This window comes from Trachurus japonicus, chromosome 20, assembly GCF_045865225.1.
Source record: "Trachurus japonicus isolate A0001 chromosome 20, Traja_1.0".
In the NCBI taxonomy this organism is placed as follows: domain Eukaryota; kingdom Metazoa; phylum Chordata; class Actinopteri; order Carangiformes; family Carangidae; genus Trachurus; species Trachurus japonicus.
Window position 1 is genome coordinate 6,409,522 of NC_140926.1, and position 25,145 is coordinate 6,434,666.

General features: G+C 43.9%; 1 protein-coding gene across 6 annotated transcripts in view; it reads right to left on the reverse strand.

The window, feature by feature from the left end:
• Positions 1–25,145, reverse strand: part of LOC146966280 (partitioning defective 3 homolog) — a 372,282-nt gene that overhangs the window by 13,397 nt on the left and 333,740 nt on the right. For 3 of the 6 annotated variants that reach the window (XM_085762582.1, XM_085762580.1, XM_085762578.1), the window contains one exon: positions 3,565–3,679. In XM_085762582.1, coding sequence (XP_085618708.1) covers positions 3,565–3,679 — 115 coding nt within the window. Of the gene's footprint in view, positions 1–3,564; positions 3,683–25,145 lie in introns of all 6 variants that reach the window. The other 3 variants (XM_085762581.1, XM_085762576.1, XM_085762579.1) reach the window with 1 other exon arrangement.

Below are 25,145 nucleotides of genomic sequence, written 5' to 3' on the forward strand. Positions count from 1 at the left end.
TGAACGATAATAGAGCTATATAGGTCATTCTTAAAGGGACAATATTATATAAAGGAGCACATGCATGTCTTTTTTGATTATAAAGCAGCTAAGTTCTATATTTACACTGTCAAAGTATCAAAGCCTCAGTCCACAGAGAAATTACTGTATTAAGAAACTGAGCCTTAAAACCAGCTGCCAGGACTTCCTGTAACTTTGTGATGTCACAACAAAGCAAAGACCAGAAGCAGCAGAGCATCGTTAACATTTGGAGATTTGAAAATCTACAGAGCGACTGTGTGGACTGCATCTACTAATGGAGATCATATGATACGATTATACTGTAAGCACCAACCGCTACTAAATGCACCCTGAGGTGATATTGTTTTCTCAATATTGCTTTAATCCCTTCTATCAGCGGCCGAGTAAAATCTGAGCTGCTGCGGTTTGTTCTTATGCAGTGTAAATAACACCATACTCATGCCCGGAGATACTCGCAGCTGCTCGTGCTCTGCAGATCTGTGTGGAGGCCACGACGACGCGACCTTGAGTGCTCAGGGACAAAGTGCCTCAAAGTGCAGCTCTGAAGACGCTCATGTGGGAGGCATTTAACTGCCGGCTGGAGCATCTTTGCCTTTTCCTGTTTACAGTCACTTTTCACTGAATGTTTTGATCGGTAAAAAAAAAGAAAACTGGAGGTCAGGCAGGTTTGACTTCCATCACTGTGAACAACATTCAGCGATGGCTGAAAAAAAAAAATAATTTTAAAAAAAGGGAACAGGTATCAGTTTCTGCAGGAAAAGAAAACACGGCTACGAGGTTATGTTTTTCAGTCTGAGTCCAAACTCTGCGAGTCTATCTACAATCCAGGAATCCACAGATGCAGAGTTCATTCTCTGAGAGGTATATTTTCAGTTTCATAATCGTTCAGTTCAAATGGAAACCATGAATGTGGAATAAGAGTTTATTACTTGATGTATTTCACTTCTTTTTCCTGCTTCCACTCAGACACACGAAAGGCTCTTTTTTTCTTTCTTCTCCTCACCAACACTTCCAAAATAAATGTATCACTTCATATTTTTACCCTCTATTGCTTTACATATATTTTCCTTTGGTTTCCATGTTTAAGTGCTTGGCCCCATCTATCTCAAATAGAGCCATATCCATTTAGCTGTTGGATGACACTAAGGCAGGATTTCCTTTGACTACATCTAATCAGTGTCAACACATAACATGGGCGCGTCTGTATCTTTGCTAACAAGCTCCGCTATTGTGGATCCTTGTTCTCAGGACTGAAATAACATGAAAGGGAGCTAATAAAATACTTGAATACTCCCGGGCCGGCCCTATATCTTCTTAGCAGTGTAGAATAGCAGGGGTACGTTCAACAATGTCAACAGTCACAAGCAATTAGGAGCTCAGAGACTCCGACAGACAGACTGCTCAGCTCTGAACAAACAGTTAACATCTCATTCTGACAGCGAGAACGGGTAAAAAGAGCTATTAAGAAAACAGTGGTGTAAGATGTCGGCGCTCACGGTGATTTTCCACCATCAGTAGGACTAACACTACAGCTTATCCAGGGCAAATAGAGTCCGCCTTTGTCCGTGGAGGAACATGGCAGGAGACTTGCTCTATATCGTCTAAACTCAAACTTATTTAGACAGCAAGAGTGAAAACAGCAGAAGATGGCTGCTGCTCCAACAAGCAATTTAATTGACAAACTGACACTGATAATTCTCCACAAAATGTGATGCCAAATATTTTCACTTTTAAAAGGTCTGCCATTTTGACCCATAATTTTCTCCCCCAGGGAGAGAAACCAGGTCAGGAGAGTCACACGACAGAGAACAGCCCCGTCTGTCTCGAGCCATTGCGCTGCAAAAATATACAATTATTCGAGCTCTAATTGGTTTCTGTGTGTTTTTACAAGTTTGGCTCAATAGTTTAAAATAAAGAGGACAGCGAAAAGTCAAATATTTTACATTTTCCTGTGTTTAAGTGTTGAGGCGTAATAAGATTTATTTGTGGTTTTAACGCACCAAAATCACCTTAGTGTGGTTATACCAATCAGACAAGAGGAGAATCTGGGTCTCTCTTCTGATTGGTTGACTGCTTTCTGTGTGATGAAATAAAAAATATAGCAAAGTTAACTATGTGAAACTAATTTCTGCCAGGGTGGATGCTGGGTCCAGGTGGGTGGGGCTTGGGTCATGGCTGAGAGTTACGATTGCTTTGTTGTGACATCACAAAGTAACGGGAAACCTCGATGGCTTGTTTTAAGGCTCATTTTCTGAATACAGGTGAGTGCATTTCTCTGTGGACTGAACATTTTTGTACTTTCACACTATCAGTATAGAAACTAGAGCTGCTTTATGATCAAAGGAGACATGGAAATCTAACTTTATACTGTATAGGACCTTTAAATTAAGTTCTAACAAAGGTGTGCTCAGTAAATGGAAGGACTGCGCTTGAAGATCATCAGTGATATTACGTGATGTGTTGGAAGATGAAATAGTTTCTTTACTTAAACTCCACACAGTTGAACTTTTCGTGCTCACCAGGGAGGGACACGAGATCAAGCCTGACTGAATTAACTAAGGAATTAACTTGATTACATTTTTCCAATTATAAGGAGTAAATCCCATTGTTGTTACAGATCAATCATAGAAGAGGAGAACGGCTTAAAAAAAAAAAGTCCTCCAAAATTTTAATTTAAAATTTTTTAATTTAAAAATCCCTTTAATCAAGTCTGATGAAAATTAAAATGAGACTGTGCCTCGCTGTCATCAAATTCTCTCCCCTCACTTTGCCTCAAAGTCCTGAGCAGACACTCGCTGTCAATGTTTTTTTCTTGTTCACCTCCTCTCTACTGTAAAGTGGCAGATTTTTCCAAGACGGAAAAGACACAGAGACGAGTTATTAGTGATTTGATCCCGTGGTTTGACCTCAATATTATAAATTAGTTAAAGAAAGAAAGAAGGAAAAGTTTGGACGTGGAACCACATTCACCGTCTGAAAGGACGAGCGCCAGATGTACTGTAGGCACTTCATGCAAACAGTTAATATTGATGTTGCTTCATCTTATTAGAATTAATTTAACAACCAACATAGTTGTTATTGTTGGTCCCTGGGGACAGGGAATTATGATGCTGTATAACTTTATTGAGCGGAGATACATAACTAAATATCTTCTCCTGGGAATGATGCAGGAGGCAAATAGCATTTGTGCTCAGTGTTTTTCTTTTTCCTTCCTTTTTTACATCAGTCAGAGAGAATAAAATTATTGGATTATTTTCATCCTCTGTGCATTAAAAAGAAATAAGAAAAATCAAATGGACTGGGTAATAGTGATAATCAACAAGAAAATACAGATGAAAGATATGGTTACTACTGAAATATTGATTTGTTTGTACTTTGTTGCTAAAAGCAGTGATTATTATTAGATATTATGCTGTTTTATGGAGTAATAACCAACTCTGAGTTAAGCTGCTTCAGATCAGAGGTAAATAATCACACAAATAAGATTCTGCAGGACTCATGCTGTGTTTTTACAGTAGGTTTGTGTAGCTCGGCGATGCTCACCCAGGACTGGTCGAAGCTGTAGGTGTGGTCCTCGACGTCCTCCTCCTGCTTGGCCTGCTGGAACTCGTGCCTCAGCCTCTGTATCCGGTCGTGGTTACTGGGAGCCATCTGACTGCTGCTGGGGACCAGACAGAAGAGAGACAAGGTGGTACAGTAAGACACATGGGACCAGTTGTTGTTTTTGAGGCGATCTGTCAGCCGAAACCACACCTGGCAACATTACTCAAGCTCACATGTTGTTACAGTTGCTTTCTCATATTTGAATAATTCACTCGACCACCTTTACACCCCTTTAAATTGTGCAGAGGATCCCTTTATCTGACAGTCATGACTCTCTTCTGCATACCTGACTGACACTGTCCTCCCTCCTTTCATCCGTTGCTCCTTCACATCGCCATAACTGAAAGTGTCCCCCCGTGCACCATTGTGAGTGATGCATGTCCCTTTTAGACTGCAGGAGAATGTCGGCCTTTTATGGCGCGCAGTCATTAAACACTGTGGAAAACCCTCATTTACATCCCCCTTCATTAAGGGGCTTTGAGGGGGCTGTCAATAGGAATCAATAGCCTTCCTTCAGCTTAATCAGCCTCTCCTTTTATCAGCAGCTACAGAAGCAGCACATGACAAAATGCATAATTATGATGAGACAACCGGCGTGATAACAGGCCCCGCATTTATGCATACCACGGGGATGAAAGTGACCAAAGGTTAGGAATTTGTGCTGGGAGGGGATGAGCGCTCGGGGATGTAGGGAGTGGGATAGAAAGAAAGTGGAGATAAAGGTGGGGAGGGGAATTCTCAGGGAGAGAAAGAGGGAAAGGTTAATCAAGAGCATGTGAGAGGAGGAGAAGAAACAAAGTCAAGCAGGATGAAGAAACTGAAACAAAGAGCAGAGGATGAAATGAGGAACGACTCTAAAAACACAAAGACCCCGTCACCCTGTCGAAGTGTCATATGCATGATGTGTGTGTGTGTGTGTGTGTGTGTGTGTCCTCCTGAGCAGCACTTACAGGTGGCATGCCAGCGGTGGGAAAAGTGATTGCTTATTTGGGCCCGGTGGATTCTGGGAGCAATTATGGTGATAATTGCAGATTAGAATGAGCACATCCTTCTGACGATAATGGGCACTAGGACACGCTGCCAATCAAGCTTCATTAAAAGCACAATAAATAGCAGCTCATAAAGGATGCATGGATCGCAGTGCGTGCCCCTGAGTAGCACTTGGCGAGACACGGTTATCGTGTTATTCGTATTGCCTGGTCAAAATCAATTGTATTAGTTATACTCCATTTGATTCCTATAGCTTTATGTGTGTGGGGGAGAGCAGGGAGCGTACATTAGGGCCTTTTATGTGGATGTGGGCAATTAAGCGGTTCACTGGGGTGTGAGGTAGCTTATGCTTTTAGGGTGCAGGGTGATGGCGAGGCCCTTCTATTACTGTTCATTACCGTTCCCTTTATATTTGCATGAAATTGCTTAAATAGCATGTTAAAATACATAATCGTCGTCTATAAACAGAACGACTACACAGGCTGTGCAAATCTACGACAGCGCTTATAGGCTCATAAAATAAGACGTTCCCCTAAAGTCTTTATTAAATTTAACTACAAAAAGTAGCACACAAGAGTAAAGTGAATCCATTATCAGCCTCGGGAATCAGCTCTCTCCATACACGCACATGGAACACATCCGCTTAGATTCATCTGCTTGTTAATGCAGAGGCTTCCAGATTTCCCCAAAGATGCACCGCACAGGCCGAAGCTATACGATGTACACACACAAACACACACACACACAGACGGCACGCACTTGAGAAGAAAAACTCAAAAACACATCTGCAATTCTGAATTAATTTTCATCACGTTTCCATACGCAGACATACAGTACACAGCAGCATCGGCCCTGATTGTTGAGGGAGCGAGCTTTGACACGACTGTGATGTGTGGAAGGAGACCAAGAAGATCTGGGAAGTCCAATACTTGCAATTAGCTTAATCCCTGCGGCCGGTCAGAGAGCGAGGGAGAGAGAGACGGCCAGACCGCGTCCAAACAAACAGCATCGTGCATTTTTTTTTTCTCTTTGACCCTCCAGGGAGAGTCTCTCGCTAGCATCAGCATCTCAAACATGCATAACTGAGCTGTGTTGGGGGGAGGGGGGTAGAAAAAGGGGCCAGGATCCAGGCTGTAAACAAGACTCCTCGGGTCCATATACACCCACTACACAGCAAGACCTATTGCCCTCTTCTCACCCGCTACAGCATCAATAAAGAGGCATTGCCCCCAGCGTGTGTTGCTGCTGCTGCTGGTGGGGGTTGCACTGCAAAAACTAAAAATCTTACCAAGAATATTTGTCTAATTTTTAGTCTAAATGTCATTTCTAGTCAAAACAAATCTCATTATACTTAAAATAAGAGTCATCACATTAAAAAGTAGCTTGTTTTTAAAACACTTTTTAATTTTTTCAAGCATATTTTCACTTGAAATAATCTGATAGTGGGGCAAGTTTTTCTTTCTTATTACAAGCACAAAAAACTGCTTTCACTGGCAGATTTTTCTACTTATTTCAAGTGAAAATTTTGATTGAAACAAGTGAAAATGATCTAAAAACAAGTTGATTTGTAGGTGATGAGTCTTATTTTAAGTGGAAAGAGATTAGTTTTGACTAGAAATGAGACATTTCGACAAGAAATGAGACAAATATTCTTGGTTTTGAGTTTTTACAGTGTAGGGTGGGGGTGATGGTGGTGGTGAGGACTTGGGAGAAGATCAACACAAGACAAGATCTCCAGCAAATTAAAGAAAGAGCAGCGAGGCACTTCAATATATTTTTCAAAGAGCTACGAATGGAAATTGCATCGAGTCGTATGGGGAGAGGGGTGGTGGGGGGGTTGGGATTTCACTAGGGGTGAATTTGTCATGCTAGTTCAAAGGGGGGCTGTGCAATATCTAGATTATCTGTAGGGGCTTCTCCTCTTGGCCCCACCCCACCCCACCCACCATGGGGAAACCAAGTTGATGGGATTCTTGGAGAGCACGGCACTCCATGGAATTCCTACAGTGTAAATATATTCATATGGTTGGAAATAGAAAAAAAGGGGGCTGGGAAGCTGAGCTGTGGGCAGAAATCCTCACTCCCTCCCTGATCCTCGTGCACTTCGATGCATAATTAGCCAGCGAACATCATTGTTGTTGATGCATCAGGTGACACTGCTGCTGACAAATCCTCTCCTGAATCCATCAACGGCTGCAAACGACCTGAAGAACAAAGGCGGTGAGAAAAAGACTGAGGGGGAGGAATTGGTAAAAAAAAAAAAAAAAGATTAAAAAAAACTTGTCAGATCACCTCAGTAAACAGGATGCGTGTGTCAGCTCTGCCAGAAATAGATGGATATGAAGGAACGAGCTCTGCTCATCACTTTGCTCTAAGCCGCGTGTTTGTGCGTCAGGGAAAATGTCTGCATCATGATCGCATGAGTCTGCAGGGCTTAGTCCCGGTGCAGCTCTTTTTTTCTCTGAAAGTCGTCTTTTTAAAAGAGAAAAAAAAAAAAGTGAGTCAATGGAAAAATAGGATACCGCCTGTAAACTAATTAAAAAACATGGGGGAGATAAAGTATCCATATGCCACAGCATTTTCACAGCCAGCATCTTCATTCTGTCCTGTATAATGAGATTTGCTCAAAATTCATTTGTGTGCTCGCAGACTGAAATGTCAGCACTTGGCCTCTCGGGTGCTGGAGACGCTGCTCTCCCTCGAATGCATCGCAAAAACGGAGTCGCACAACGCAGCTACGGCAACACACAAGGACGCAGAGAGAGAGAGAGACAGACACAGCCACAAAGGAGCCGACACACACTCTCACTATCTCTCACTTTCCTCCCGTCTCTCTTCACCTCGCTTTACTGACACTTGCATTCAGTTAAGTCACACCGCCGCTGTATTTATAGCCTGACTGAAGGCTCGCTGGGAGAGGTGAAGCTGTGAATTCACAGGCGTGCGGAGTCAGGTCGGACAACAAGGATCCAGGCCCAACTGAGCAACAACAGACCCTCCATTGATCCCCCTCTTCCTCCTCCTGCGGCTGCTCCTACTCATCCTCCTCTTATTTTGAAAGGATTTAAAAAGTAGTCGAAGTCGGAAAATGCCAAAGAAAGACAAAAACAACCTGAGATACTAAAGGATGAATCTTGCTTACTATGGTATAAAAAACTTCTTCTTTAAGCACCTATAGGTTAGAGATTATATAAGAGTTCAGCAAGGGGGCAGATTATTGCCCTTATACCCTTTGGAAGTTGACACTAACATAGCGGACAAAAAAATTGTTTCATTTATGTACAAAATGTTATTGAAGCTGTCCAGCTGTGGTTCAGCAGGGGCAAAGTTTAAATGAGAGCAAGACCTTGGTGTGGTATTTAAGGATGAAGAGTGGAAATTAATTTGTCAAAATAGTCAAACATTTTCATTTAACAGTCGTCATAGACTGCAACAATTTAACCTGATTCATCGAACATATTATACACCACAGCGTCTTAACAAAATGAATCTGGATCTTTATGCGACTGGGTCTCTTGTCCACATGTTTGAATATTTTTTTGTTGCTGTAAACACTCTCAAATATGTGAATAAAAATTAATTGTCAAAAAAAGAAAGAAAGACAAAAACAAGCCTAAAACTTTTGATGAATCAAGTTTGAGGGAGCGGTGGCGATCGTCCATGCGTCTCTGCTCATGTGACCTCCATCCCACCTGTGTTTTCCAACCTGACCCGTTGACAGGGGTCATGAGCCCTCTAAAGCACCAGTCGGAGGCATGTGGACGCCACTGAGTGTGTAATAGTCATCCTTTGATCCAGCGGGATTTGGCAGATGTCTCACACACCACACGGCTTACAGGCCCAGGGTGCAAACTATGCCACCACCGTCCCCCCCGTTTGCTTCTGTTGGTGGATCAAAGCCCTGTCGAGTCTCGGCATGATCTATAAACACTGCCACCGGCCAATAAAGGAGTAATCCAATCACTGCGAGTGTAACACGGGTCATATGAGCATAGCTAAGGTCAGGTGGGGGTCCGGTCAGAGCAAAAACAGAGAGGGAACAACTCCTGGAGATAAAATTTCATGAGATGAAGTTTCTGACAGAACTTGTTCATTTCCAAACTAAAATGAAAATGGCTGAACTGTCGGGGCTTCGGTCTGACTGTCTGGAAAAATCAGCCGGTCTGTTATTTCTTATCTGATCACTGTTGATTGAAATTCTATCAGATTATCTGGGTTTCTTGCTCTGGCCCCAGTATCTCCATGCAGCAGATGAAGGGGCAGCCTTCTTAAGTTTGGACCCTGTGGCAATCTTGCATCAAGTCAAAGGCTTAGCTCATCTTTATTCTATCGCCCCGCGGACTTTCATTTATTTCAAAGACAGAGAGATGAGGTATTTTTGGGGGAGATGGACAGCCTTTGGGACCCACCGCGATGATAGAAAAAGATTAGATATGCATTACCGCTGGTCATTTTTTTTTGAATGGGAGAAGGACAAAGATAAAACATTTTTTTTAAAGGCTTCAGAGGAAATCAGCATATATCAGCCAATCTGCTGTGATTTCTGTGGCAATCAAATGGAGGCAGTTGAAGCGAATACTCTAGCCTCGTCTGGCATTTCTCCTTCTCCACTTTACTCACTCTTTCCCATCTTCATAAAAATAACTTCCCCTTTTTTCTTGCCTCATCTCCCTCCTCCATTTTTTTTCCTTCTCTCTTTGGTTCCCATATGTTTTATCTCTGAATGCCTCAGTCCTCCTCTGTGGTTACAGGGATAGGTCATGAATTCCCTTCTGTCCCCCTTATCCTCTCCCACTAGCCTGGTAAGTGACAGCTGCAGGCTGGACAAAGGCCTGATAATACCCTGGATTTGTCAGGCTCTGACTTCACCCATGTCCTCCTGTGACTGATGCACCGACAGTGGCGCCTCGCCAGCTGAAATCCCCACTTCTAGATGTGGGCTCTCGCTGTTGCTGAGCCGTGTGCGAATGTGTGTGTGTGCATGTCTATCCATGGTTCCTTTCAGACTCCAAAGTAGTCCATATGGGGTCCTTCAGGGTCCTAGGAGGCCATCATCTGGGATGCCTGCCTAGGACATGGTGGTGCCGTGACTGGGGAGCATGGAGCTCTAATTAGCAAGGGAAAGAAGCAATGCCTGTAGAGCTGCTGCTGCCTCCGACAGACTGTCCAGCATGGCTGGCCCCTGGTGTACCGTTCATCTCCCGCTTCCCTAGTGTGAGAAATGAAGAAACAGCTCTGCCCTGAAGGGAACCACAGACGGACGTCCACCAGGAAATACAGCTCACAGAAACTGAAGAAAAGAGGCAGCTCTCTGCTTATCTGCAGTCCGTTTAGAGACCTATACCCCACAGTATTTCAAAAACTCCCGGCTGCCCCGGCACATGTATAACTCAACATCACCCCAATTTGATTTAATACCCCATAGAAAACCATTTTTCTCTTTTATTCACTATATCCTTGCATGTTCTCTTCCATACTTGCATCAGAATACTAGCATAGAGGTCTACAGAGAGTCAACACTGTCAACGCCTTCTATCTTTTCTTTTGCTGGTGGGTTTGGTTCAAGATAAATGAGATTTTAATTGATCGAGGGCACTTTTGTTATTGTGGTGTTAAAAAGAGAGGAGAGGACATAAATTTGGGTTGTTTCAAATCCTCCAAAATATGGTCTTTGGTTTTCATGTGAAGGAGGCAGAGATGAGATGATGCTGCACAGACCGATGAAATGACTCGAGGCGATGTTGTGACAGGGCCAGCTGGGCGGCCAGAACATGCCAGTAAATAAAAGTTAAAAAAAAAAAGAAAAGAAAGAAAGAAAGAGAAGGAAAAAGGACTAACGCTCAGGTGCAGCCCAGAAAAGTATCAATTATTCAACTTGATTTTGTGAAGCGTGTGGCAGCTGCTCTGACTCTGGAGTGAAGGACAGACAGGAGGTCACAGTGGCTGTCCGTCTGAAGTGACTGCACATTTACAATAGCTGACTTTAAAAAGTTTTCTGAACTGTAAAAAAGAAAAAATGAAGAAGAAAGAAATGAGTATGATTGTTAAAAAAAGTTCTCTACCTCTCATGAGTTGCATCAGATTCAATCCAGTGTAACATTTTCCTCCTGAGTTGCTTCTTTTGAGTGATGCTGAGGTGCTTCAAACGCGGTGCAAAGTGGGGAAGCAACAACGTTAACATGACATCTTCTCTGAAAATGAATAATAAACTCTGTGAAAACTTTCTCCACCTCTACTGGCAGGCAACTTTTTTCTATCCCTTGTTTTTTTTTTCTGGGAAGAAAGGAGCAACGCCGCTCCTCCTGAATGACAGCTGTGTCTTCATGAAGAAAGGGATGAACTTTGAAGTTAAAGCTCCTAATCCCAGTCCATTGATTCAGAGGCAGTTACTCACACACAGAGAGAGTGAGACTGAAGGGAGCATGGCTGCGACTGCATAATGTATTCACACAGTCAAGAGATGCACATGTATTCACATCAGATTTAAGTGCCACTTTGTAATGAGACAAAGCTGAGCTGCATGCTAATGATTAAAGCTAAATGATCAAAACTTGCAAGTGCATGCAAAAACTAATTTGCTGGATCATGCCCAAGAACTCCGAGACAGTGAATCTTCTATTTTCAAAGAAACAGTGCGAAAAAAACACATGTGGCGCCACGAGGGGTGAAGCATTTCCTTCAAATGCAGTGTTTTTCTGTCTCTTTACTGAGCAGAGTTATGAAGGGGAGGTTATGTTGTACAGAGGCATCTGATGAGTCAACATTCCTCCTCGGGGTAAGGAGAGCGAAGAGTCCGTTTTAAAGAAGGTGTGAAGGCCATAGGCTAAAGTATCCATCTAAACAGGTTAGCTCAGCTTTTATGAGTCCATCAGGCTTTAAGGACAGCTTTTATGAGATATCAGCTAGCTAGACACCGAGAGGGCAAAAGGGAAGCGAGGAGGCTGGAGGTATATATTATATGACTTTGGTTTCCAGTATACTCTTTTATGGACCCTGACACCAAAATATTTAGTCTAAGTATAGGTTGGCGCCATGAAATATGAAATTGGTTGCTGTATTTTGCATTAGGTGACCTCACATTAATGCCCAGCGAGGCTGCTGCGCCACACAGACGAGTCACCTTTGCAGGTTTCTCTTGCTCAAAAGACAAGACAGAGCCGAGAGACGTGTTTAAGTCCAGACACAGACAAGTGTTGGTACCTTAAATGCTTAGCGTTAAGTAAATGCCACATTGGAGGTTAAATAAGCTGCAGAATCAAGAGTTAAAGGTTGTAAAGTGAAAATGAAGGAAAATAGAAGGAGTGAGAGAAGCCTGAAGAGTCTGATGAATTTAATAGCTGTGTGAACCGTGGAGTGTGTAAAGAGAAAATGGGGACACTCCTCATTATTATCCATGTTGCTCAGTCTTGGTGATCTGCCACTGATAAAAAAAAAAAGTCCCACAGAGACAATCTCACAAACATCTCACAACCTGCTCAGCCAGGTCCAGCTGAGCTCATCAAACAGCTGTGAGACGCCCGCTGCCAAAAGCTCTCCTAGTCCTTCCCCACTTGTCTTACTTTTTAATTTTGCATTTTAAGACCGTCTCATTCTTCAGCTGTGCTCATGCGCTGGGATCCACAGAGACAGATTAGAGACGAAAACACTCGACCGTTGCCTCAACACAGTTAGCAAGAAGACGGACAGTTTTGGAGAGATTTAGGATCATCTCAGGAAACATAGAGTAGAAGGTTTTTTCTTTTACTGAAGCTAACATGCTGACTAGCTAGCATCTTGTCACTTTGAGGTATCAACTCACTGTTGCACTGCTCAGAGGACGTATTAAAACCTTGTGTCTTGTGACCGAAGCTCATGTAAAGTGACAATCCCCTCTTTTTACACCTGTGTTATCATGCAGTATATAGGAGTAAGTTTCCAAAAATAAAAGCGCGCCTGTTGTTTTATTAATGCACACACACAAACCCAGTGGTTGCCTGCAGGGTATGAGGAACACATTAAGAATAATGCAACACCATTGTTTACTTTGTAACACTGTTATATGTGTGCATAAACATACACTAACTGGATTAAAACACTGGTATGCTCCTTTAATGCAAATATATGCAAATATATTAGCACAGATGAATCACTGCAGATGTAGATACTCACACCCTGGCTCTCTCTCATTTGCTTTTCTAGCACGATACTAGAGCGACGCACTCTCGCTGGCCACCTATTATGAAGGGCTAACATTAGATTTCAAATGGGCCGAAGCGCCGCTGATGCATCGGCGATATATTACATATGTATTTAGAAAATGACATCTGGTGCATTATTCTCAGAGGGATTGGCTGAGTTGGATGGTTTACTTCTGTACTATGGCATTCGATGGTCACATGCACTTTTTAAGGAATCCTTTTAGGAACTAACAAGCAGAGCAGATATCCTGTCTTTTTTTTCACGAGGGCACTGAGGTTCACTGTGGACGGCCGGCCCCTGCAAAGTATCTCATTTTACACCAGCACGACATCACACGCCGCTGAATGCAGACAATCGCCGCCTTTCCAAATGTCAGTGGATGACGCTCAGCGGGCGATCCAACGGTAAATAATTCACATCAGGCCTCCGTCGCCCACCTCCTCCTCCTCCTCCTCCTCCTCGTCCCATACACAAGCAGCCCCCCCAAGTCTTCTCTGCCACGACCCCCTGTGCCGCTGCTACTTCCTCTATACATAATTAACGAGAGAGGCACGGTGGGACGTCCATCAGTCAGAGCTGGGCTACAGCCAGGGCCACTTTAAACAATAACAATATTGATAGTGGGTGTAATAAAGCAGAATTAAAAAGATGGAGTCCAATGATTTTTTTTTCAACTCTTGCTCCCAACACAGCTGGTCCCAGCTTTAAGTGGTGAGAAGAGGGACATAAACTGAGAGGGGGGGCTGGTTGGTTGTACTTCGAGGGAATGAATGGAGGTTCAGAAGAAAGAGGGGAATGAATTGAAGGGTAAGAGAAAAGGAGGGGGGGTGAGTGTGTGTGTGTGTGTTACCCCCTTTTCCATCCCCCTCCCCTCCCTGACCGTCCCCTGGTGTCCTGCTCTCCTGTACTGTCCATTACTGGATTAAGTCTTGGAGCCAGAGATGGAGGGAAGAGTGCGGAGGTCAAGGGGCTGTGACCTTTAGTAAATGGCCACGCAGACAGACGAGTGAAGGGGGGGCAGGGGGTAAAAAAAAATGGGGGAAGATGAAGAAAGCAGCGTCATTTCAATTCAGACCATCGGGGTTGTGTAATAATCAATGTGAAGGTCAAGAGGTCAGCACATGCGGACAGATGGAGAGACAAAAAAGAGGAAGAATAAAAGAGTGAAAATGAGAGAATCAGAGCTAATTAACCTTCACAAAAACAACCCAGAATGATTTGTCTTCTATCTTTATGCATGATGGCAAAAATGGATCATAAGCACCATCGAGTGATTTGCATAACAAACACTGAAACTCCAATTAAAATCAGATTTTATACAAAACAGAAGATGCTGAGAACAAGAAGAAAACTACAGTATAATTAGTTTTGAGGACTTTTTGTGAAGTGTGGCTTTTAAAAAAAAAAATATTATTATTGTTTTGTTTTTTTTCTTTTAAAACAACTTGTTGCACCGTTATTCTGCCTCACATAGACTGTATATGAAGAACAGGCTGATAACCCACACTGACGCCATCTTGGCAAAGGGAACGCAGTAGTTTATAGCAAACATACAATCACCCACCTTATTAAAGTTTAAACAGTGCAATATGTAGTGAATATAAAAAATCCTTACCCATACAGTTTCATAAAGAGGGAAATTAGCTAAAGAGACCAAAGCTGTTTTTTGCAGCAAGTTGTAAACATGTTTAATTCTGCTGTAAAGTTTGGTGTTTTTAATATCAGAGTCTGTTTTGCCAACATCCAGTGGCCGATCCAAGTTTTTATCACTTCTGTGTTGGCTTCATATTTCAGAGTTGGAGGCTGCAGGGGCGGAGAGGAGGAGGAGGAAGGGGGGGCTGTGTTGTGTTGTGTTGTGTTGATGCCCCCCCCCCCCCCCCCCCCCTGCTGAGAAAGTCACACGTGGGGCAGCTTTACGTCAGCTTTGTTTAAGTCAGTGTAAACATAATGAGGAGTTTTCCTGTTTAAAAGGTCCCCGGAGTCAAATCAAGCGATGGAGAAATTCTGCCATTATAGCTATCAGCCATCAACCTCCAGGAGCCTTACATATGTTAATGCCCCCTTCAACCTGTGACCCCCACATTCATGACATCATTATCAACCCAGCCAGACATAATGTTGGCCTGTCAGTGCCGTGATTTATGGTCACAGTGGCTCTCTGTCTTAATGAAGCCGTAACGCTGCCTTAAACTGCCGAGGCCGCGAAGAAGCTTGGCATGGCCGCCGCCGCCGCCGTCGCTCGGCTTAACGCGAGAGCACATCCATCATCTTACATCAGGCATCAATCAATCAAAAGCCTGGAGCCCCCCGCTTCGCCCCCTCAACCCGCCACTACGACCACCGTACACACACACACACACATGTACACAAATCCTCATTGGCTGTGATTATGATCTCAATTATCATGGTGACCGCGGGCCGCCACTTCCCCTGTGACCGACATGCTAATCAGGAGCGCTGGCAGTCAATAATCAAGGCATGCAAAAGGCCAACGGGAGCAGAACCGGTCAAGTATAATTATATCTTTTAATGTCTGTTGGCTTAAATGAATACGATTGGAGCTCTTGGTGAGAGTGACAGGAGGAGCACGGTCAACACACAAGACACAACACAACACAACACGGCACAGGAGCCGGTCTGGATTTACCTTTTAATACATATGCACATATATTTATGACCTAACAACACTGTAGGATGGCTACAGATACAGTGAGGGGTCACAATACGATCTCTGAGGTCGGCGGTGATGAGATTTACGTCTAACAAGAGAGTCAGACTGCGTCCCTGTGTTCCTTGTATTCATACATGCTTATGCAGCGTGCACAAACACCCCCCACCCCTCCTTAGCAGCAGCTAAAGTGGGTCTGGTCTTGGTGTTTCCTCTCAGCAGCAGACAGTGTAACTGAAGACGAGGCCTGGGCTTCACAGAGATCTGATAATGTTCCTCCACGTCTGTCAGCAGAGAGCTAATAAGGATGATATTCTTGTCATGGAGCTAAAAGTTTTGGCCTTTCAACAACAAAAGGAGTCGGGCGTCTCTGTCTCTGTCTGTCTCTCTGTGTGTGTTAGTGATTACTGGACCCAGATATGAGCTGTTATCACCAACCAGATCGAAGTGTAATATCTGCTTCTGAGAGGGAATAAAGAGACGGAGCTGTAAAGACAGAGACGACGACGGCGACGACGATTGTGCTCTCTTCAGTCGCAGAAATCTGTCTAATTAACCTCCTCCGCTGAGAGGAACTCCTGTCTGGTATCTCAGCAGTCATGACAGGAAACTGCAGCTTCATGAGAGGAAGTGGACATCGCAGGGACGAAAAGATACTGCACCTTTCATTTTCTTTCCTCTCATTACACTGTCCCCCCCTTTGGCAAGGCTTCACGCTCACAGGCAAGAAAAAAAAAACTCTATATAAGGAGCCACATTTTAAATGTGACACAGCAAAGCACTCAGCCGAGCTCCTAATGCACCTTGTAATGTCCGAGAGAATTACTCAGGCCTGGGTAGGTGGCGCTGACTTTGGTGCTGGGGAGGTTTTACGCTGCACTTTACGTGAAGGCAGCTGAAAGGCACTGATGACAAAACACTGTCACCTTCAGGTGGTTGAAGGAACGGGTGACGGGGGCGACACTTGTGACTCTGCTGCAGCTGCACTGCAAAAACTCAAATATCTTATCAAGAATATTTGTCTTATTTCTAGTCAAAATGTAACTTCTATTCAAAACAAATCTCATTATACTTAAAATAAGACTCATTACATAAAAAGTAGCTTGTTTTTAGACACTTTTTACTTCTTTCAAGCATATTCTTACTTGAAATAAGTAGAACAAATTGATAGTGGAGCAAGTTTTCTTCCTTATTACAAGCACAAAAACTTGCTTTCACTGGCAGATTTTTCTACTTATTTCAAGTGAAAATTTGTTTGAAACAAGTGAAAATGATCTAAAAACAAGTTAATTTTTAAGTGATGAGTCTTATTTTAAGTGGAAAGAGATTAGTTTTGACTAGAAATGAGACATTTTGACAAGAAATAAGAAATAAGTTTTGCAGTGTGCAGAGGAGGATTAAGACCCAGCGGCCGTGGGTTCTCCCACAGATGGTGACCGCGGTGGCTGATGTGTGAATGAACGCACCGGTGAGTCAAGCTGCATATATACATGTATATATGCTCACACACCCATAGACGCAAAACACTCATTATCCCTAACCTATAGCAAAAAGAGTGTGGGGGGTTGTGGTGGCATGAGAACAAAAGCATTAAGTAGGAGTGAACCCTTTAATTATAGGCCAGCGTTTGGAGAACCCTCAGTACAGCTGAGAACAATGGAGGTCTCTGGTAACGCTCAGCCTTCTGAGTTAACACATATCCTCGAGGTATGACAACACACACTCACACACACAAACACACACACACACTAACACACACACAAAGCCAGTGGCCGTGTCATGGAAATGAAGCAATAATTGCCCCGTTGGTAACTGAGGAGTGAGCATCAGGTCCGAGTGGACACAGAGATATCTGAAGCGCTTTTAATTAGAGCAGACGCAGGTGAATTATTTACAATCATCCTTAGCCTTTAATTTAAAGCTGAGTATGAGTATAACACTTAGCTTAATACGTAATTATGAAATGAAATGTGATATGATAAAAGAGAAAATGTATTATTCTACATACTATATTTGTCCCTGCGTCTTTTGGATTTACCACCACGGAGCATAAACAGCTCACACAAGGTGGATCCATTTAAAAAACACAACCGCCAACAGCTGTTTTCTCTGCAATAAACTGTTGTCAGAAGCTTAAAGGACGGTAAAGAGGTGATAGTGAATGAGTAAATTGGCTCTGTGATGGTGTCGGGGCGTAGCCAGCGAGGTGTCTGGTATGTGTGTCCGTGCGCTGGTGGTGGATGTGTGAAGGATGAGACCTATAAATAACTCTGAGCGGTGATTGTGGCCGTATGACCATATGAGAAGTGACAGCTTCCCCCTGTCAGTGCTTTTGACAGGCTTAAGGATAACTCCACATGCTTGGCAAATTGGATTGGAGCTGTGGTGGCTTTAGCAAAGAAAAAGAAGAAAAAAAAAAGATGAATCCATCCTTCCCTTCTTCCTATCCACCCCCCTCCCTCTGCCTTTCACTTTTACCCCCCACCTTCAGGAATTTTTTGAAAGAGTGAGCGATGAGCTGCTCGTAGGTAATAGTTTCTATTTCATGTTTTAAATCCAGCCGAGGCCGGGGGAGCTGATAAATCATCACGGTTGCAGATTAAAGACTATTATCACCTTTAAACAGACCACAGCTCCTCTGTTTCCACCAATGGAAGGTGATCGTCTGAAGGACAAGAGGAGGACAAGAGAGCGAGCTTTTGAAACTTCTGACAGCATCTTGAAGGACACTGACGGGTCAGTGGAGGAAAAAAACGGCGTGAAATAAAGACTCAAAATGAAAAACTTCTTTAAAATCTCTGTCTTTTACTGTACACCCCAGGCACACCCAAGTCCGACCCATCACCCGTCAGGAATTTAAAAAAAATGACATTAGCTCAACAAGTGGTATCTATGCTTTTTCTCTTCATCAAGGCGTTCCCAAAAATAGCCTCAAAGACCGGTTAAGCTTAACTTATGCCATATTCAAGGGATCTTGTAAAGATTAATGAGAGGGGAGGAAAAAAAAGAGAGAGAGAACATAGATTGATGTGTAAAAAAAAAAAAAAAGAGAGGCAATAACATCAATGAGCAAAAGCAGCTGGTAGCAGTAAACAGCGGTTGCCAATTGGCCGATGCTCACAGAGTGCCAATCTCCTCCGAAGCAGGGCGTGGTCCACGGGTTTCCAAAAACGGAGCAGAATCACTTCAGTTTCCAAAAGTTTTTTTTTTTTTTTCTTCCTACAACTTTCTGATCCGAAACTGAGAGAACATGTCATGTCATCTGCAAACCAAGAATGTGCATGTACGAATAAAACAATGAGTCCAATCAAATAAAAAAAACAGCTAATTGACACTCGTCCTTTTCAGATTTGTCTCCGTTTACCCATGAATGAACTGGAAAATCCTTAATAGTCTATCACATCCTGTAAAACGCAGCCGTAAAAAGCGTTATGTGGATTGATGTCACTCCTCCTCGTCAGCTTTAATATGTGCGTGTTTATGTGCTTGTATGTGTGTGGCCCCCGTCCCGAGTGTTTTCTTATGAGACACAGATGAAGTTTGAAAGGGAAGTTTCTGCCTTTTATTTGGCTGCTTGTGCTTATTGTAATATTTTCTCCAGGCAGATTTAAGAGCTGAAACCCGCTCATTTCACGTCTGGCAGGTTATTATGATATTTTTTCCTCATAGCATACCATACATCCATATTTGCACAAGGCCGCCGCAATATTCCCCAAGTGGGCGATTTACAAAACTTATGTAATATGAATTGGCTGTTGCTCCAGTAAGTCCAATATTCTCCACCCGCCCTGGTTATTTCAGTAATGGTGATATTGCACAACAAGTGCTAATGGCTTGAAATGGCAGGTTCTCTATAGGCACTTTCAGATTAATTTCCTGCGTCGAACGGGAGAGGAGGGGACGGATACACGAGAACAGGCCCACTCCAGACGAGCCCGGTCCCTGTGTCTGGGGATGTAAGTGGGCAAAGATTATGTGACAGCGTTGGGAGTAATGAGAGCTTGCCACATGCTCCGGTCGCTCTGCTCCTTCAAGAGGAAAATCTCTGATAATGAACTCTAGACCTTTACTTTGCCAGAGACAGAGAGAGACAAGGAGGAGGAGGAGATGGAGAGAGGGAGCTGCATGGCCTTTTCACAGCAACACAATCATATTCACAGATATACATATAGATATATATAGCCTATACACATGCTCACAAACACATCCAAACACAAACATCCCCGCCTGGACTCGTCGACCTCGGCGTCTGCTCTCACGCGGCCTCTCCATCGATCACAGCTCATAACGTCTGAGATGGACAGCTGCTGCTGAGAGCCAGAGGTTCCTGCTATTACAGAGCCGTCTCATCCATTTAGCCGCAGATCAATGGGACAGTTACTGAAATGGCCTTTGGAGCGGTTGTATCATCATCAAGCCGAGACGCTTTAACCGCTTCTGCCCCCCCACTCCCCCCCTCCTCCCACCCACCCTGCAGTCTGCTCACCTGGCTGAACCCCTTCGTCTCTCCGTCTTATCAGGAGCTGTCCTCTCTCACCTCCGCTGTTTGTTTGGGAGATGGACTGCGAGACAAGTCCACGACCCGTGTCTAGTATTAAAGTTTGATGGCGAGTCTTTTTTTTTTTTGTTGTTGCTGGCTCGTGTTCTGATTAACAGGTTGCACAAGAAACAAAGTCACTTTATGAATAAGTAATGGATCTGCCTGGACACTGCCAAGTTCCCTTTTAATTTAATTAAGTCACATTTGAAAAAAAAAGAAAGGAGAGACAGAGAGAGAGAGAGAGAGAGAAAGAGGAGGGGAGAGGACTCCCCTCCTCATTTGGACAGGATTGTTGGTCTGATTGCGGCGCGGTGGGGGATTAATGACTCATCATTAAAAACAATGATGATTCTTGCTGAGGCTTCATTTCAAAGTCACCATGGCGTGGATGAAAAGAAATGCACACGGGGCGTTCAAAGGCGCCTCGGACAACATTGTTTCGCAATAGACTTTTTCACACACACACACACACACACACACACACACACACCCATGCATTCTTCTCAGGATGGACTCACCACTGAAAGCCCTCCAAAGAGAAGGAATCAAATAAAGCCGTCAGTGGACAGAGATTAAAAGCAGTGCTACACAGTAAAAAAAAAAAAAAATCTGATTTATGAAGCTCAGGCCGGGTTGCTATGGGGGTTCTGGTGCCATGGTAACCCAGTGAACGGTGAGGTCGAAAGGGGGCGGATGAATAAGGCGTCGTAGAACGAGGGGAGGAAAAGAAAAGAAAAGAAAAGAAAAGAAAGACTTTTAACCTCTCGCTGTTCACGTCTTTTCATCAAGCCCCCAGCCTTTACCAGGCTCAATGCATAAAGCTAGTGTTTCAATGGGGGGGTCAAAGTCCTCGCCATAAATAACAAAGGCAGCTCTCATTGTTTCCATTCAGGCCTCAACAGATTTATTTGCGTCATGAATGAAGCGAGGACTTAAAGGCAACAAGTTCATGATTTTAACTCTAACAGACGAGCCGGTTTATTTCTTGTTTCATGTCTTTCTGTTGCTGTTTCCTCTCCCTCCACCTGTCTCTGCCTCTTTCTCTCTCTGCTTCCTTTTTTTTTCTCCCCTCATCTCTGCACTGTCCTTTATTGTCAGTCCACCGCTGTGCAGCCAGTCATTCAGCCAGCCAGCCTGTGTGGCAGTTCTGAGACCCACCGTGGTTAGTGGTGTGTTGTGTTGTGTTTTGTCTGTGTGGGAGAAGTGCTGTGCCATGCTGCTGTGTCCGGGGCCAAAGCCCTTTCCTATTGTCTGCTGCCATATGGAAACCAGGACCAACATGGAGATAAGCCTGTCCTCATGCTGTTCCCTGACCTTCTCAGGCACCCAGCTGGCACTAAATGCAGAAATAATTATTATCCCAATTACCCAGGCCAAACTCTGTCTCCCCTCTTTGTGTGCTGAGGGTGAAGAGGGGTTGGGTGAAGTGGAGGGACACTACCACTAAAAGGCTGGTCACATGCTGCATAATACACTGAATATTAGCTCCTCTGTTGCAACCCAGAGCCGAGAGAGAGTCTATAAATCTAACTGATGATTCAATCTGATCCTATTGACATGTCGACGGGTCAAAGCCTTTGTCCAAACATATGTTGTTGCATAAAACGGGTTAAAGCTCATGAATATGTAATGAGCAATATAAACGTTTGATGTAATAGTGGGGTTAAGTTAATTAAAACACATTTTAAAAACACTGTTCAGTTGTGTGTTTTTTTGTCTAATCCTTGAATTTGCAATTTAATAGTGAAATTAAAATGGTGCAAAAGTGCAAATACATGTAATTATTGGGTTTTAAACTGAAAAAATACTCTAAATAGTTTGGAGAAGGGTTGTTACATGTTATTTTGTTCATTATCGTGTTAGATAATATATAGATAAGTAAGTACAAGTGCTGTTTTTAGCTTCAGGAGTGGTTTAACAAGTTTTCTTGAACCAGCCGCCTGTAACAGATCCATTATTGATGGTTTCTCACACTGACAAGTGATTCTCTATCTCTTATTTAACACCATTATAAACCACCTCAACATAGTGCAGATGTATTTGGGTGTCAATGACGTTCTTTCAACTGAATCCTCTGTCTATATAGCTGCAGTTTCCTGTCATGATATATATATCACATACACAAAGGTAATAGACTGAAGCTGCATATAAACACACGCAGATTTTTCTGATGATTGCTGTTTCTGACACTTATCTGTCACTTCCTCTCTGAGGCGACTTCACCTCCACGTGTTTCCCTTCATTCCTCCACATTATTATTTTTAGTTGCAGGTGCAGCGCAGGTGGGTGGAGAGGCCAGTTGTGAGATGTTGACTGCAAAAAAAAAAACTGGATTCCATCAATAAACCTTGTTCAAAGGGCCTTGAAATACTGCTACAGAGACATGTTTAATAAAGTTGACACTGGCCTTTAAAATCCGCTACTTTCACCTTCTCACCCCCCTGTAATGAGTTCCTGGTGCTTCGGGACACCGCGGGCCAGAGCGTGAATGCTCCGCAGATGTTTCCAGTCCTCCAACTGCTGGGGCATCTGTGACATAAACCCTGTCGGACACGCTGAAAGACGGATGGACAGACAATACGACAAGTGCAGAGCTTCAAAGCCCCCCCCGGCAGGAAGAGAGGGGGGGAAAAGGTTGGAGGATTTAGCACTTTCACAATGGATATGTTCTCTGGATGTGGAAAAAAAGCCCCTGTGAGAAAGATGTCTTCTCTCTGAAGTCGCCCCCGTACCAGAGTTGAACCTGCTCCAAGAGGCCGAAACAGGGGTGGGAGGGGGGAGGGGGGTGGGGAGGATCATGACCCGAGAGAAAGCGAGGAGGACGAGGAGGATGAAGGAGCCCTCGGTGCCACAGCGGCAAGAGCTCAGAGCTGGAACAAGATGTGACTGTGATATTTGCCAGCAATAACTTAAACATAGTCAATGTGTTTTTCTATACGATTAACTTTCACTCTTTGCAACAAAAAGCCCTGTGCATGATAATAATAATAATAATAAAAAAAAGAAGCTGCAGGAAACGGTAGGTGAACTGAACAGTGAAGGCATCATTAGTGCCAAAACGTTCTGCACCATCAGCTCATTTCATCTCTGCACTTTTTAATGCTTTGTCTCCCTGTGGTGAGACGCTGAGGCTGCTGGGGGATGTTGCTGATTCCTCCCCAAAGATTTTTATCCTCACTGAATGTCACTGGAGCTTTGGGTGCTCAAATCACGTTTGAAAAAAAAAGAAAAAGAGAAAAAAACCCTGTATTTTATTGTGTTGTTTTGCTTCGGGGTGAAAGCTCCACAGAGTCGTGTATGTGTGTGTGTGTGTGTGTGTGTGTGTGGATGTTGATGTGTATCATAACCATGCCAGGAGAAACAATCTCACTTATCCTCCGGGGATCTCGGTAACGTTTCCACTAGATAGATAAATAATGAGGTGAACGCCACGATTTGCAGAAAAAAAAAGTGAGGGAGGATTATTACACAGCTCCATAGACCAATAAACACATCACGTCTTCATGGAGACAGAGGACGGAGGACGAGCCTGTCAGAGTTTGTCCTCTATTTGATACATAAAAATCCTACAACCATACATATATATACTCCGCGGCAGCAGCCCTGAGGTGTCTCACAAAGCGGTTAAGCAATTTTCGGTGCTGAAACTGGAGCCAATTGCTGCCGCTCACGTCGCCAGAAATCACTTTCTGACTTGTCGTATCAAAGGGAATGACCTGAAAGAGAAAGGAAAAAACAAGGCGCGCACCTCGGCCCGGTAATGAAAGCAACGGAGGGTGGATTTGAAGAGATTAGCCTGCCAGTACTTAACGTTTAAAAACGCCTCTATCTGGCCTTGCCGCCTCACTCCATCACATAGAAAATGTTAAGAGGCAAAAAGAAGGGAACGGCGGGGTTGATTAGACTGAGGTTGGGGGATTAGGTCTGAGCAAAAAGGCACTTTGAGTTATTTAAATCTGCCCCCGTCGTCAAGGTACAAAGCCACCGCCGGGAAGGTGCATCATGACTTATTCCAATGATGAGACAGAAATAAAAAAGAGGCCAGATGAGTGAACTCCTCCACAGCGTTTATTAGCTCGCTGCTGCTGAGGTGACGGCTTCAAAACAACGAGAAGCCGCCGACTGGATCGACCTGCGTTTTTTTTTTTTTTTGGCAGCTGTGGAGCTAAAACACAAGCTGCAGCCAACCAGGAGAAGCTCGTCCATTTTTAATTAGGGGGCATCCAGAGGCCGCTCAGTCACGAGGAGAGGTTTAATGTCACCTTGATTTATAAAACAACAACAGAGGCGCTGCCAATCACTCCTCATATTAAACATGAAAGAGCCATAAGAGCGAAGGTCTGTAGCTTTTCATGTACTCCCACCCTCCCTGACTGTCCACTGGGGCTTTTCTTGTGTCTCTCTTGCTTTGCCAAGCCTGTGATCTTTTCCCTGTGTGTGTGTATATATATATGTGCATGTGTGTGTGTGTGTGTGTGTGTGTTGATGCCAGGGAGAGACAGACTAGCGTTGCCGCAGGAGATGATGGGAACACTGACCTTGTCTTTACCATTGCATCCCACCACAAATGGCTCCTGTGTTTCTGATTGCCACACTCTCTCATCTCGGTGTTTCCAGGATGGATGCAGAGACTCACTGTGTTTGTGCGAGTGTGTGTGTTTGTGTGTGTGAAGGAAGGAAAAGAAAAAAACCCAGTGAGACAGAGGAGAGGAGATGACTTGGTGTCTCAGCAGGGAGACAGAGCCATCAAAGAGAATCCCGAAACCACTCATCTCCCTCCGCTGACGAGACACTGCACTAACACAAACACTCAGAAATGTGTGTGTATGTGTTGTGTGTCTGTGTGTGTGCATGAGCGTTTTCCTTCTAAAAAATCCATCGCACAAAAATTACTTCTCGGAGCGTCTGACCTCCATCTGTCGGGTGCTGCTGGTGCCATATTTGTTTTTGTTTCATCTGCTAAGAATCAAAGACTGTAATCCTGCTGAAACGGGCAGCGCGACAGAGACGGAGCGTCTTACAAGAGGAAATATGTAAGTACGAGTGTGTGTCTGTGTCTGTGTGTGTGTGTGAGAGGGTTGGTGGGTGAGTGTTTAACACAGGAAGAACATCCAGGACCTGACTTGACCCCTACCAGCTGCCTGC